The 15152-nt window shown below is 43.8% G+C and overlaps 1 protein-coding gene across 1 annotated transcript in view; it reads left to right on the forward strand.

The window, feature by feature from the left end:
• Positions 1–15152, forward strand: part of FANCD2 (FA complementation group D2) — a 43113-nt gene that overhangs the window by 17863 nt on the left and 10098 nt on the right. Inside the window, exons 20-33 of the mRNA XM_088522756.1 lie at positions 1286–1343; positions 2025–2150; positions 3184–3257; positions 3357–3497; positions 5339–5439; positions 5745–5860; positions 7007–7115; positions 7951–8049; positions 9645–9754; positions 10533–10679; positions 11918–12034; positions 12902–13030; positions 13216–13331; positions 14565–14678. Of these exons, the coding sequence (XP_088378882.1) occupies positions 1286–1343; positions 2025–2150; positions 3184–3257; positions 3357–3497; positions 5339–5439; positions 5745–5860; positions 7007–7115; positions 7951–8049; positions 9645–9754; positions 10533–10679; positions 11918–12034; positions 12902–13030; positions 13216–13331; positions 14565–14678 (1557 nt within the window). The remainder of the gene's footprint in view (positions 1–1285; positions 1344–2024; positions 2151–3183; positions 3258–3356; positions 3498–5338; positions 5440–5744; positions 5861–7006; positions 7116–7950; positions 8050–9644; positions 9755–10532; positions 10680–11917; positions 12035–12901; positions 13031–13215; positions 13332–14564; positions 14679–15152) is intronic.

Below are 15152 nucleotides of genomic sequence, written 5' to 3' on the forward strand. Positions count from 1 at the left end.
TAGTCAGTAATATTCTTCTGCTGCTAATTTTGAAGGCATCCTTAATTTCTTATTGATGCTTATTGATGGTTGTCTCCACTGGCATCGGCAGTGCCAGTCAGTTCTATTACTTAGAAACAGATCTGGGCACTGGGATGCACTGCCTGCAAATCAGTTTCTGACACGTGGGCTGTACAGACTGACGTGCTCCATGATTCAGTGCAGGAAAATCTAAAACAGAAGTGAGAAGAAAGATTGTCACTGCTGTGCTGGGCACTGGCGTGACAGTTTCTGAAGTGCTACGTTAATTATTGACGAGCAATGTTGATAAACTAGGCAAGCTGTGACATTAATTAAAGCACTTGGAACATAAAGAGTTGACCAGTGTTGGGAAACCTCACTTAATTCACTCACTTTGTGTTTCTTTATAGAACACTTTTGCTGATTATTACCTGGAGTGAAAAGCCTATCTTAGCTCCAGCTCTGCTTGGTGGGCCTCCTAATGATTGCTGCCATAGCACTGACCTCAGATTTGCTGATTTAGAGGCACCAGTTTAAGTCTCAGATTTCGAGAGGAGGTTTAGAAAATCCTACAATGTAGACTACAGGCAAAAGAAAAACAAAAAAAAACTGCCTCAAAGCCCTTTCAGTGGCAGGCAATTTGCTGGATAAAATGCACACAGATAATTCTACCCTGGTGGATCATGTTCTGTGCTTCAGGGGGGGGGGAAAAAAAAAAGGGGGGGGGGAGAAAATCCTTGTGGAAACTGTCTGTTCAATCTGTGGAAAAATTCCTTCCCAAATCCCAGTCTGATCCAAGCACGTGGGGGAAATTTGTGCGTTGGTACTTGAGAAGGATCTTTGCGGCATGTTGGATCTTGGTGTGCTTTACTCAGCTTTCTCTCTGATTTCTTAGAAACAGATTGGAGGAGAGGGGCTTCATGCCAAATTATCAGAGGAAAAACCACCCTCTGAACCCTGCGAGTAAGCAGCAGGAATGTGATTAGTTGGCCAAATGTATCCCTGCATGTAATAGAAACGGAGTGATGGGAAGGTGAGGCACTATGGCATTTGGAAGAGGTGATGACTAGAGGACTAAGGTTTCCATAGGTTCCAAGAGGTTAGAAAAAAACATATCCATGAAAACAATTTGTGTCCTGAAACAGCAGCAGGTTTTTCCATAATAATGTTCTAAAGTGCATCTTTTTTGTGTGTAATTCTTCAATTTATGGAGAAGGAACCCTGTGTGCATGTGAGTTGGTTTTGCCCTAAGCATTATGAAGCAAAAATTATTGCCTGCTTTCAGAAACGAAGGAGATGGTTCCATGGAGAGATCAGAGCTGAACAGCGAGCATGACGGGCAGGTGAGTGCCACTGACTGACACCCACTGCAGACCTTGTAGGAGAAAGAGGGGAGATGCAGGGCTTTAGCTGCAGGCGTTGTCTTGGGAAAGAAATGCAGGTCTTTAGGGATTTATATCTAATGGGCCGAGGGTTGTTGCATGGTGCTGCATAGCCAAGAAACTGTGAAAAATGGCTTCAGAGAGCAAGGGTCTGTATTTAAATAGCACTCGCTGGCCTTGCCAGCCCAGGACCAGCAGTATTACACACATCTAGTGCAAGTCCCCAGTCCAGACTTCATTTCAAATGTAAATGAGAGAAACAGGAAAATTGGGCTCAGAAGTGAAAGGCAACTTCTACCTTTCCCTGAAGCTGGCAGCAGTGCATCTCAGGTCATCTAGAGAAACCACTTTCCCTGTGTAGGATTGGCCTAGCCAGTTTTTAACTTAATTCTGTTAGAACCATCTTCTAGGGCTGGTGTCCTGTGTAAGGTGGCTCTGGGTAGATTCCTGTGTATGATTCCGTGGCGGGCATGGCCAGGTCCTTAAAAGCCCCATATTCTCTATGAAAAGGGGATCTCTGTAAGACCTGACACCATGGACCCTTATCCCAGAGTTGGGGCTCTTGGACATCCTCAGGGTAAATTAGTTCAACAAGGGTAAGGAATCAAGGTAAATGCTTCAGTGCTGCTCTTTCTCTTTCAGCTTTCTACGTTGTTGGACCTTGTGGGCTTCTGCTGTGAGCAAACACCAGAGGCCTTGGCTTTGTACTATGATGAATTTTCCAATTTGATTGAGAAGCAGAGGGGCAATTTGGACCTGCAGCTCCTGGTACGTGTGGTTTAGAGTGGTTTGAACCAAGTCACTTAAATGAATTCTTCAGAAAGATGCAGTTTTTGAGGTGCTAGTAGGATGAGGTCAATCTGAGGATCTCACTGCAGTCTGAGAATGCAGTTGAGTTTCACGGGAGGAAAAAAAAGGTAAAAAATGAAAGAATTTTCAGCTTGGTATTGAAATTGGCTTCTGGGCAGCCAGTGGAGGTTATCTGCTGTCTAAGGACTCGGAAGATTCACAGTGAGGAACTACAGCGATAGGAAGAAATTCGCAGAGGCCACTGGGCATCTTTTCTTTCTTGCTTGCAACTCTTTTGCATGTGTGCTGTGCCTGTTAGAAGGGTAGAAAGTCATTTTAGGGCCAGCAGGAGCGTGAGAATTGTAGTCTCTTGGTGGCACCAGACTTTGTAGTGGCACAGCCCCATATGTACTGACTGGTTTCGGAGGATGGAAGTGCATTTTAATGTGAGAGTTGTGTAATGTTGACAGTCACTCACAGTAGCTCTGCATCTTAGGCTCGAAATACTAGTCTCCTGAAATGCAGCTGGTGCAGAACTTTTTTTGGTCTTTCTGTAATTTGTTTGTCCAGACTCTGTCACACCCGTTGATTTACATCTCCTTTAATTGTTGTTAACAATGTGAGGGAAGTATGTGGGACACATTATGTGAAACAAAACTCTGTCAGCACTTCACAGCTCTTCACTCTGATGATCCGTTCCTAGGGCAGAGAACTCTTCAGAACTGCTTTCCTCTTCCAGCTGGCTGCTCTGCTTCTCTGTCGCGCTGGGGAGCTCCTGGGCAAGTCCACCTCTGACAAGCAGGGAAAATATTGGTTATACATCCTTGGCAATGTTTCTTAGTTTTGTCGCTAAAGGGCAGGCCCTGCTTCTCCTTGCAAGTTGTTGGGCTTCACTGCTGGGGCTGTTCCAGAGAGCTTTTGCTTGGCATTATCTTCTGCATATTCCAGCATTGCTGTTTTAGCTTTCTGTGCTGAGCCCCTTTGCTGAGCAGGTTTTTTCCTTTCTTTATAGGACCAGTTTGGCAAGAGTTTGGTGGAGGACTTTCCCAGTGACTTTGTGGTGGATCTCAGCCCCACGGTGGATGGGTATGCTAAAAGGAGGCTCAGTGTTCCTGATGTTTCTGTTATTGAGAACTGTATTTTTCAATATGATGATCCCCTCCACTAATTTTTGTTTCCCTGCAGAACGTTCTTGTTCCCATTGAAGTCCTTGTATAATCTGGACGAAGATGAAAGTCAGGGAGCTATTGCTATTAACCTGTTACCTCTGGTGTCACAGAGCGAGCTTGGCAGGGTCAGCGATGCAATGAGTAACCCAAGTAAAAGGTACTTTGACACTTGCACTGGGGGGTCATTTCATAGTTAAAGAAGTTGTGTTTTCATTTGGTGCCACGCACTGTGCACAACCCTGCCTGCCAAAATGTCTGATTGGGACGTGGGTGGAGAAGGTAAATTTCCTGTGGTCTTGTCCTTTTTCTGTTGCTAGACATGTCCAGATAGGTCCACAGGTGTAGGTGTGTGGCTGGGAACTAGCAGTTTGTTCTGTCTCAATCTGTCTAGGTGATCTGGAGTAGATAATATCAGGTCTCAGCTTTGTGTTCCATCTGTCAAATGAGACAAATGTTTCTGATCTATCAAATAGCTCTTTCTTCTAGTATTAGTAAATAGTGGGAACCATGCTTGATACTGTATTGAGTAGATAGGCAACTCTGAAGTGGCAAAAATCATTTTTTGACCAGTGATTCTCAGGTTTATTCACCGAAGGCTTAATGTGTGTTAATAGCACGTGCTTTGGGCAGAGAGGAACCTTGTGAAGTTTAACAAAGGGAAGTGGATGGTCTTGCCCAAGCACAAGTGAGCAGCTTTGCAGAGAAGGATCTGGGGTCCTGGTGGGCAACAAGCTGAATATGGGCCAGCAACATACCCTTGTTGCAAAAGAGGCCAATAGTATCCTGGGCTGTATTAGGAATTGTTGCAAACAAGTCAAGGGAGGTTTTCCTTCCCTCTGCTCGGCACCGCTGAGGACACATCTGTAGTGCTGTGTTCAGTTCTGGGCTCCACAGTGCAAGAAAGATATGGACCTGCTGGAGTGAAGCAAAGAAAGGCCCCAAAGATGATGAAATGCTTGGAGGCAAGAAGAGGATGAGGAGCTGGGACACTTTATCCTGGAGAAGGCTCAGGGGGAATCTTACAAATGTTTATAAATATATGACAGGAGGGTGCAAAGAAGATGGAGCCAGACTCTTCTCAGGGGCAGCCAGTGACAGGATGGGAGGCAATGGGTGCAAACTGAAACAGGAAATTCCATGTGAATGTAAGAAAACACTGCTTTGCTGGGTGGGTGGCTGACCACTGGAACAGACTGCCAAGACAGGCTGTAGAGTCTCCACCCTTTGAGATGTTCAAAAGCCAAGTGGACACAGTCCTGGGCATCCTGCCCTAGGAGACTGTGAGGGAGCAGGACCAGAACTGGACCAGATGATCACCACAGGTGTCTTCCAACCCCAACTATTCCTCAGTTCATTCTCACCCTTCAGTTGAACCTGAAGGCTTTGCGGTTGGGAGATGGAGTAAGAGGTATCTAACAAATAAACCCCCTAATGAAACAATAAGGTGGCAAAGTTAAAAATAATAAAAGGATTTTTTAACTGGCACTTTCACATCCTGCAGAATTACTGTCGCAACATTTGGTTAAGATTTAGAAAAAAGGACATGACCATTTTAAATGAATAACCAAAAAAATATAGCTACTTTACTTGCATCTATGGAAAAATGTTCATTTTCCTCACTCAAAATGTGAACAGCAGAATGCTAGGAAACATTGAAGAAAGTTTCTTCACTGCTTGCAACAGTCTTTTGTGTAATTCCGTATATTTTGATTTCTGTGAGAAACGAATGTGTTGCCATTTTTGGTTAAGTACAACAGTTTTTTGGCCCTTATGTTTTTCCAAATAATTGGTGATCATAGATTTTTTTTTTCCCCTTTGTCCACTGGGGCTAAAGCCAAGGACAACGTGTGGTGCATTTCTGGTGTGCGTTGCTGGGACTTTCAAAAAGCAAAATAGAAGGCATAGACAAAGTGCTATGGAAGGACAAGGAGCATGGGGATAAGTGTCCTTAATGCATGTGAAAACATATGACCCGTTCCACATTTTTTTTTCTTCCAGGATAATATCACCAATATGTCTGTCACCCTCTTTCCGACTGTTGAGACTCTACACTGCAGAGCAAAACAATGGGAGCCTGGAGGAGATCGATGCCTTGTTAGGTATGAGAAATGGGCTTCTAGCAGAGCCCATCTGATTTATTCTTGTCACAGATCTGCAAAGACATCCTGTAGTTCTGGGAAAACCCGTGTGGTTTGTGAAGGAAGGTCAGGAACTCTGGTGTCCACAAAGTGGATGAAAGGCAGAAGAGACAACTGCTCTGTTTGGGAATGGAGTGGCTGGGTTTACTATCAACGGTTATTGGCATTGAAATGGGCACCAAGAAGATAAATTACTCACAAAAGACTGAAGGATCAGAGTAGGATGAGCAAAAGCATCCAATTCGTTCTCTTCCCGTCTTTCCCAGGTTGTCCCCTCTATCTGACTGACCTGGAGGTTGAAGGGAAGCTGGATTCTCTCTCCAAGCAGGAAAGGGAATTTCTGTGCTCTCTTCTGTTCCACGCACTCAACTGGTTCCGCGAGGTGAGTAGAGTTGGTTTAGAGTCTGGTCTGCAGGCTTGGGGCGGCGCTGAGGAGTAGTGCTTAGAAACATAACCTTGGGCCTCGAAGGTGCAGTTCTTATTAAGGAAAAATCTTGTCTTTGGAATCATTTCCATGAAGATCTTGGTGCTCACTCCACCTTCTTCTCTTTGCTAACAGGTGACCTGTATGCTGTTGCTAGCTTCAGCCGCGCTGCTCTTGGGCAGGGTCTCAAAGCAGTGCCTTGCAGATGTGTTTTCTACCTGCTGTTCAGTGCACTGTGCACTGAGACTCATTTGAGTGTATGAAAATGAATTTCAGTACTGAAGGCAGGATGTCATAAACCCCAAATATACCTCAATTATGAGAAAAGTGGAAGCTACATTAGCAGAGTGGGGTGTCAGATCTCTCCATATTGTGGCCAGCAGGTGAAGGGAAGAGCTTGTTGCCCTCTGCTTGGCATGTGTGAGGCACCACCTGCAGTACTGTGTACAGTCTGGGCTCCCCTTGGTGAGTTCAGCAGAAGTCACCAAGATGATGAGTAGCTGGAGTGCATGAGATATGGGGAGAGGCTGGAAAAACTCAGTTAATGTGAAGGTGAGAACATACTATGGTCTCCTACCCCTCCTAAGAGGGGGAGCCAGACTCTTCCCACAGTTGTGCAGGAAAAGCTCAAGGGGCAGCAATCAGAATTGGCACCTGGGAAAACCTGACTACATAAAAGGAAAACCTTTTATCCTAAGGGCAACCAAGCACTGGAACAGGGTTGAGCTCCACTTCACAGAACTTGAGCTCTCCATCCCTGGAGTATCTAAGAAATAAACCCCCTAATGAAACAAATAGATACTTGGTGCTGTACTGCAAAGGACCTGTCAACATGTCCTGTACGGGAGAGCTGGTCCAGCGCAGGTAGCTTCCTCTGCACTTTCAGGGGGGCCAATGAGCATTAAAAGCTCAAGCTTTTTCTCAAATGCAGAAAGGCCATCATGGATGAGCTTTGTTCACACAGTCCAGGTAGAGTCACAGAGGCCACTTCTGCTAAAGGTTGTGTGCTAACTCAGGATTTGTGGATGTTACTTTGAAAATAAAAGCTAATAAAAGTGAGTAGAAATCTCTCTTATTCATGGTAGGTTTGGTTTGTGTCTGTAGGTTGTAAATGCCTTCTGCCAGCAACAGGATGCTGAGATGAAGGGGAAAGTTTTGACTCGTCTGCAGAACATCACAGAGTTGCGGAATGTGCTGGGCAAATGCTTAGCAGGTGAGTTGGTACCAAAACTCAGATTTGGCACAGATGACCTGAAGCAAATGTGCCATTGGCTGCAGCTGTTATGCTCATATACTGAGTTCTGTTATGAAGAATTTGTATGTTCTTTGTTTGCCCCCGTTGCAAAGAGAAAGGTGTTGGCTAAAACATCAATGAAAGCAGTATCTGCTGCATGTTTTCAGTGGTCTAAAAGTTCATGCAGCGACAGGTAAAATTTTCAGTTTATCTGAGTTCAAATTGCCCTTCTTAATTACCTCCTCAATGGGATTTGTGTGTTTACCTTCAATTCTTCTTCAACTATTCCCAGATAAGCTTGACAAAATCCACTTGATCATAGTGGATACTGGAATAAACCAAGTTCTGTCCATAAGAAACAGCATGTTTCCCTGGCGTTGGGGTTGTAACAAGATTTCCACTACAATCTCTGCTCTGTTTGTAAATCAACAGACAAACTCCATCCTAGATAGAGAGCAGCCTCAACACCTTGAAAATGCTCCAACAGCGCTACAGGGGCAGCAATAAAAGGGCTCAAATATGATAGAGCTTTTTTTTTTTTTTTTTTTTTTTTTTTTAGCATTACTAACATGGACAAATGCCCAGAGACAGCTCAGCTCTTGTAATCTTTGATTGGTGGAATGAAAAGAATGGTTATTTTAGGGCAGTATGGGAATATGGTGAGATTGATTGAAGCCAAATCCACTGGAACGTAGGAGAATGGGGACATTCACCAGGATGGTGAAGCATGGGGGTACTTCTCTGGATATGTGCCTTGCAGTGTCTTGTCATTCACAAACTGAACTAAACAAATTCTACATTTTGGTTCTTCCAGCAACCCCTGGCTATATCCCACCACCAGCTACTTTTGATTCTGAAGCCCTGGAGGCAGTTCCATCAGTCAGTGCTGCTGGTCCAGTAAAGAAAAAAAATGGTAAAGAACGCTTTAAGTGTTTAAGCAAACACATGTGACATGAGGCTTGACTGGCATGTCACACTGCAGCCATTGCACAGTGTGTGTGTAAAGCACAGAATTCCTGGCATGGACTTTCTAGTTTGCAATCTTATCTGATTGACTCCTGCTGCAACCAAACTGGGGATATATTAAAACAAAAGAGAGTCCTACCCCAGTGAGATGGTGGTCTTAGCATCCAACAGTTACAACCCATGGCCTTCCCTGACTGTTTTCACCTGCCAAAGTATTTGCTGCAGCAGTTAGCAGTCCTGCCTGCGAGGCGTTTGTGCACGTGTGTGGTGCTGAGCGTGTGACTTGAGCTGCCTTGGCAGTCTCTGATCCCTGGGTTGTACCTAACTGCTCTCTTAAGAGCATTGCCATGGCTCTCCTGTGCAAGGAGATCCTTCTTTGATCCTTTCTCATTTCCAGCTCTCAAAGAGAAGAAATGGAACTTGCCTTTCAGGTTTTTAAGCTGAATCCCTGAAGATTCAGTTTGTTCTTTAGTTCTACTTCTAATTTAGATTAATGTTGACTGGAAAGGTGTCTGTGTTTTAGCTAAGCTGAAGCTAAATGCGTCTTCAAAATTTACATTCCACTCAATGAAAACAAATGGAAACAAATCAGAGAGCCCTTCTGTGCCTTCTCAAACCCATTTTGTAGGGACTGGACCCATCACACAGGTGTGTAAATAAGGTAGGAGAATTATGATTGCTCTGCAGAAAACAGGAGCATCCATCATTTCAGCTTATTTGCTTTGAAAAAGGAAAATGAAGTCTCAGACAGGTAAGCTCAGGCTAAACTTTTTGCAAGAGATTCCTGAGCTCAACTTAATTACTTAGAAAAATCAGCGAATGCTGGGACCTTGGGTGAAGCCTTGGGAAGATACAGGTATGATGCCAAGCCCACTCCTCTTCTAGATATGCAGCATCTCGTTGTGTTTGAGCCAAATTTACTAGTTTGTCACCATCACATCGGGGGATGTTTTCCACTCCTCTGCTCTAAGTTGCCTGGTTTCCTGTCCCTTGTCCTGGCTGTGGAGGTCACTTGATTACACAGTAAGCCACTTTGGCTGTTCGCTGCTTCATGGAGATCTGAATCTCTTCTGCATGCATCTCCCCTATCCATATGCTCTCAGCAGCCGTGTAGAGCTGTGACAGGCTGCTGAGGCAGACTTTTCCTCTGCCATAGCCCTATTAACTCTTTTCCAACAGACTATTTGTTCTCATGCTCAGTGCTTTTTGTTACTGCAGGCAACATGGCCGTTTTCCTAGGGATGGAAATCAGACTCACTGGTCTCTAGGGAGACTCTTTGTATCAAGGGGATTTCAATGGGATTTACACTTGTTTTAATTTCTTACCATGATGATTAAAAAAAACAAAAAAAAAGGCCCAAAATGCGGTTGGCTCTGTTTGGGACCACGATATGGATGACACAGAGTCAATGCGTGTTCCACACTTTCTTAGATCTGATTGAAATACACCTTGTGCCGTTTCACTGCTTCGAAGCCCAGGTAGGTCCTTCTGTGTTGAGCACAGCGTAGCCTTGGGTTTCTAAAGTTGTTTTTCTTTTCAAGGAAGGAAAAAGAAGTCTGATGGCAGCAAAACCTGCTTGGCCGACCGTTCCCAAGTGGACGAATGTTCTGAGGGAAACCAGCCTGATACTGAGCTGTCCGAGCTGGAGAAGGTAGTTTCATATTCCAGGGACTTGCGAGAAGGGCAGACAAGAGGAGGCGACAGAGAAGCATAACTTAAAAACAACGAGAGAGGAGCTATTAATTGCAGAAGTTAATTGCACTTGAGATTTTTCATTCTGCTTTCTGACATCTGCTTCCCATGTGAATGTTGAAAACTGTGCTGCAGAGGCCAACCACTCTGACAGATATAGCATTATAGCAATTCAGGTTGTTATGATCCTGGTGTTTCTCAATATTATCTCAAAATTCTTTGCCTTCCTCTTTGTGCTGCTTATGGGCCACTGCTTTTCACCAAGTGCAGAACGGGTTTCGTGGTGGTTGTTGATTCACGGAAAGGAGCTGGCAAAGATTATTCCAGTTTCATGGGTATTGGGTTTCCTTTCAGAATGTTTTTAGTGCCCTGTGTAGTCCAAAATGAAAATGTTCCCAATTTGATGTGCCCTTCTCTGCACTAACTACTGGGAATTTTTCATCATTCTCTTTCAACTTGGTGAGAAATACAGAAGACTGTGTGGAAGAAATATCTTCCTTTGAAAGTCTTGTAGGAAAGCAATAGAAAAATATCCTGGCAAAGGATCTAGGGGCAAGGGTCTAATGTTACTGGAATGATGCTGAATTACATATTTCCTTGGAAATCACAAGAGATAGTACTATAGGTCTCTCTCTCTCTCTCTTTTTTTTTTTTTAAAAAAAAAAAAAAAAACGTGGTTTATCCTCTGTTAATGTGCAGCCCAGGCTGCAAACTTAATTCTGCCATTTGCTTTTCAGACTGCTGGTGAAAGAGAGGCAGGAAACCCTCTGGTGCAGCTGCAGAACTATCGCCAATACTTCCGCGAGTTGGACCTCGAGGTGTTCAATGTATTGCATTGTGGGCTGCTGACAAAGTCTGTCTTGGACACCGAGATGCATACGGAGGTGAGTGTAACAGTGTCAAACCAAGCTGACATGCCTTGGTGTAATTGGCTTCCTCTGACACCCCTCTTGACCTTTTCAAATGGATAGAAACTGATGTTAAGAAGTGTTGATCCACATTGTGAGCTGGGTCCCAGGAAAGTATTTGCACTCTCAGAAAGCAAATGCTAAAAGCACTGAGATGAAAAGAACTTTCCTGAGATCCCTACACACGGAGCGTAACAACTACATTAAAAATAACACCCTAGAGATGTGGCGTGAAAGGAAAAGATACCCTGTAACATGTATAGACTTAACAGAAATAAAAGGCCTTTAAGTGGAACTGCCGCTATGTTCCAGTATGTTAAAAGCACTAGGAGGTGGCCAGCCTCTTACAGGGATCCTCTGACATTTAACTAATAGTGCAAAAGGGCAAGTGTCTCAAGGCATCATCAGAATTACTTAATTTGGTTACCCTCTTTCAGGCAAGTTGAGTGCAACTGGAGTGTCATTTTCTTATGCCACAGTAAGATTTGTAAAATGTGAAAAAGTCGACAGCTTCCACCTTCTTTTGTATATAGGCACTGCCTTTGATTCTTCTGCCTCTGATATCTCTATCTACATAGTCTGAAAACCTTAGCTCACAGGAACATAAGTTATATGCTCTTTAAGTCATGCTAAAGCTAACTGAAAGACCTGCCAAAATCCATTAGCATTCTAGTCGTTAGCATTCCAGCACAATTTGAGTTTTCAGGTCACTCCTCCTCTGTAGGTAGTGCTGAACAGCCTGAGGCAGACTGGAGCATGGCCTGGCCTGCTCTGGACAGCTGCTGGCTCCGTGCTCGTAGGGCACAGTCCCTTGGGGGACTGTTTGACAGATATCTTGGGCTGTTGGTTATTTCAAATCTCTTGTTGACTCTCAGTTGGGGTTTTGATTTCTGCCTCGTTGGGCTGGAAACTCTTTAGTCCCTGTCGGCCTAGTGGCATTTTGAATTTCAATGTGTAAACGTCTTTTCTCAGTGATAGGATGCTGCTACCATTGCCTCTGCTGTGGCCACATGTCAAGTTCATGTGTTGAGTAGCCAGAACCAATGATCTCATACCTGCAGCAGGGGAGAAGAATTACCCTAGCATGAGCCTAATTAGTCCCTGTTTGAGGTTCACTAGGCCAGCGGTCGTATCTGGCAATGGAGGGGGTCAGCCTGGATCTCAAGGTGTAGATGCTGAGTCCCAAAGCTGACTATTCTTCCTTGTGATTGCAGGCTAGAGAAGTGGTGCAACTGGGGCCCGATGAACTTTTTTTCCTCCTGGATGACCTATGCTGGAAACTGGAACACGTGCTGACCCCCGTCCCCACGAGGCGCATGCCCTTCTCAAAGGCACGTACAGCAGCAGCTTAAGGGGGAAGACCAAGGCTGGGGCTGAGCGCTCTGGGGCCTCCACGTCCTTCCTCAGAGAGATTATTTTCATAAACCACCAAAAGTTTAAATAGCATAAAAGCCATCGGTAGCATGTCTGCCCCCCAGCTGTGTGTCACAACAGCATTTGCCCTTTCAAGAGGCTTCTGTGATGCTTCCCTTCCTAAAGTGTTTGCAGTATCTGGGTCTCTGCACGTTTCAGGAAAGGGCTAAGGGAGGGCCCTATAGCCTTGAAACTCGGGTGACTTTTCCCAGCCCAGCTTGGAGAGACTGTGAATACATGGCAAAGACTTCTCTTCTTGTTGTTCTTCTGAATCTCCTAAATCATGGGTGAGGAACGCTAGACAGCTCCTAAATAATGGGTGAGGAACACTAGACAGTGTTATTTGTAGAGTGTCACTCTGATTCCTCTGACTCCTTGCATTGCTGGCTGTCACCACAAAGAAGAAAACTTGACTGGCTCAACATGTGAAATTATACAAAGTTTACAACAGTCTGACTGATTCCTTAACAATCAGCCTTCTTTTTCCTTGTGTCCGTAGCCTATCTTAGTTCCGATGGGCAGAGACTCTCTTCCCTTAGCATTTACATAAAGTGCAAATTAACTAAGTGTTTCACATTAGTTTTAATCTTTTCATGAAATCTTACCCATTTGAGAGTTGGAGCTGCTAGTTCGACAGGAGCCAATTCCCTTATTCCGTGGGTATCCCTGGCAGAGAGTATGACTTGAGGAATTGCACAGCTCAAAAGCAACCTAGTAGCAGGGTTACATATGAGCTTCTCAGATAAGACTAATGAAAAGACTTAAACCTTTTGGGTTTGCTGCAGGAGAGAGGCTACAAGGATATTGGCTTTTCCCACCTGTGTCAGAAATCCCCTAAGGAAGTTGCTACATATGTAGTCAAGCTCCTCAAACCACTGTGCAATCACATGGAGAACATGCACAATTACTTCCAGGTTAGTTGGCAACAATTTTGACTCAGAACGGTCAAGTTTTGTCACCTCTAAAGATATTCTGGGATTTGTATGTGGGAAGGGGATTGGTTGGGACTTCTGTTTCTTTTTAAGTGTACATAAATAGAACCTGTGCCACTATCTTCCCTTGGAAGAGTGTTTAATGAAGAGTTTGTTCTGTATTGAAGGCAGTTGCTACAGAAAATGGTATAGTAGATGGACCAGGAGTGAACGTTCAGGAGTACCAGCTGATGTCCTCTTGCTACCAGCAATTGCTGCTGACTCTTCGCTTCCTATTTGCTTGGTGAGTTTGAAGAGAAGTGTATACAGTCACATAAAGAAGTCAAGTCTGTTTATTGCTTCCTTCTCTTGCCCCTTTTCTTCAAAGTATTTGTACTCAGCAAATGGCCTGTCAACCATGCAGAGCAATATGCTGCAGTGGCTGAAGACTTTTAAAATGCACTTTTATAATTACAGCAAAAGCTGTTGTCTGAGTCTGAACTGAATTAAAACTGTAGGGAATTACCAGGGGATACAGAACAGCTTGAGGCATTGAATGGGCTGAAGTTCACTCTGTTAATACATGTGGTTTTGAATTAAGACTAAGATAAGTGACACTTCACTACCCCTGCCTAGAAATCCTGGGTTTTCTTATCCGGAAAGTCCCCTCTAACCCATGTTAAATTGTCACTGCATGAATTCTGAGCAGTGGATGGATCTCTTTTGCCAGTAGGAAAGGATGGATGTGTACTTTGTTGAAAAAAACATGCATTGTTGATGCACTGTTATCCACTTGAATTGGATTTATAAATCCCAAACCCAGGGATGTATGTGCAGTCTGGATTTAACCTCTGCAGCCTTTAATGTAATCCAGGATGATACCACGGAAGCCTTTTCTGCAGCTGATAAAAATAGCAGGGACTGCAAAAAAATGAATGCAAATACAGTGACAGAATGCAGATATATATGACCCTTTTAAGAGGCACCTGTAGCAGCAGGTGTAGCTTCATATCAGTTTTGCTGGTGAAGCTGGATAGAAAGTAACATAGTTCTGCTTTACTACGAGTCAGGCAAGAATGTACTGGGTCCAGCTGTCCAGCTGCTTAGTTCCAACTACCAAGTTACAACTCCTTTTATGTAATTTAAGTTCTTACATATATAATATGTTCCTAGCGATTGCTTCGTTTGCATGCTAAACGAGTACTAGAGCTTTATCGTTATCAATTGCAGAGAGAGAGAGACACACACACTTCCACTTCAAAGAAATGTTCTGTCCCTTCCAAGCCAGGATTTGAACTCTAACTGGAAAGTTCGTATTCTGTGTGCAAGGGTTTCCATTCACTGGTAAAATGAATGTGTATGATCCAAGTTTGCTGCCAAAATCAGTTTCCAGTTTCTTGGGTCTCCTATTACTTTCCTATTGCTGAGCTTGTCTTGTGTCAAGATGCTTTCAAGACGCAAACATGTGCTTAGATGTACTTTTACATTTGATAACTCTCCTAATTTGATGATGAATTGGTGCTTTTTCTGCCCTCAGGAATGGGTTCTCTCAGAATGAAAATTCTGACTTGCTAAGGTCAGCCCTCCAGGTACTTGCAGACAGGCTAAAGCCAGGAGAGACGGAATTTCTTCCTATTGAGGAGCTGATAAGGTAGGATCAAACAGTTTTCTCTGTTTTTTTGGCATTTTGAATAAATGTGTGTTTGACAAAACTGACTTATTGTCCATCAAAGTCTGGATTCTAAAACCTAGTTATGAGAAATTTTGTGAAGATCCAGGCAGAGTCTAAAATATTGAGTGGAAAAAGCTTGTACAATGAATTTGGTATCAAAAATACTTTGAAGCATGTACTTTGGTTAGAAATTCTTGTCTGGAGTCTGAAAAAGAGTTGGGAATCCAAGTCCTATTGATTTGAAAGGTTCCCAAATGTCTTTGTAGCCCGACCTTGTACCACTGCACAAGTGAAACCTATTCGATTGTAGAATTATTGAAGAACAAACTAGGATTGGGATAATACAAAGTTGTGAAAGCTGTTTATAGCTTTGGTGCAACCTCTCCTCTTCTCTGAAGGGAGAGGGACGTGGGCAGGCTTAAGGAAATGAGTTATCTTCTGTTAGTTGCTAAA

Source organism: Tinamus guttatus, unplaced genomic scaffold, assembly GCF_059628265.1.
Source record: "Tinamus guttatus ecotype Peru unplaced genomic scaffold, ASM5962826v1 Tinamus_guttatus_pri_ptg000163l, whole genome shotgun sequence".
Classification (NCBI taxonomy): domain Eukaryota; kingdom Metazoa; phylum Chordata; class Aves; order Tinamiformes; family Tinamidae; genus Tinamus; species Tinamus guttatus.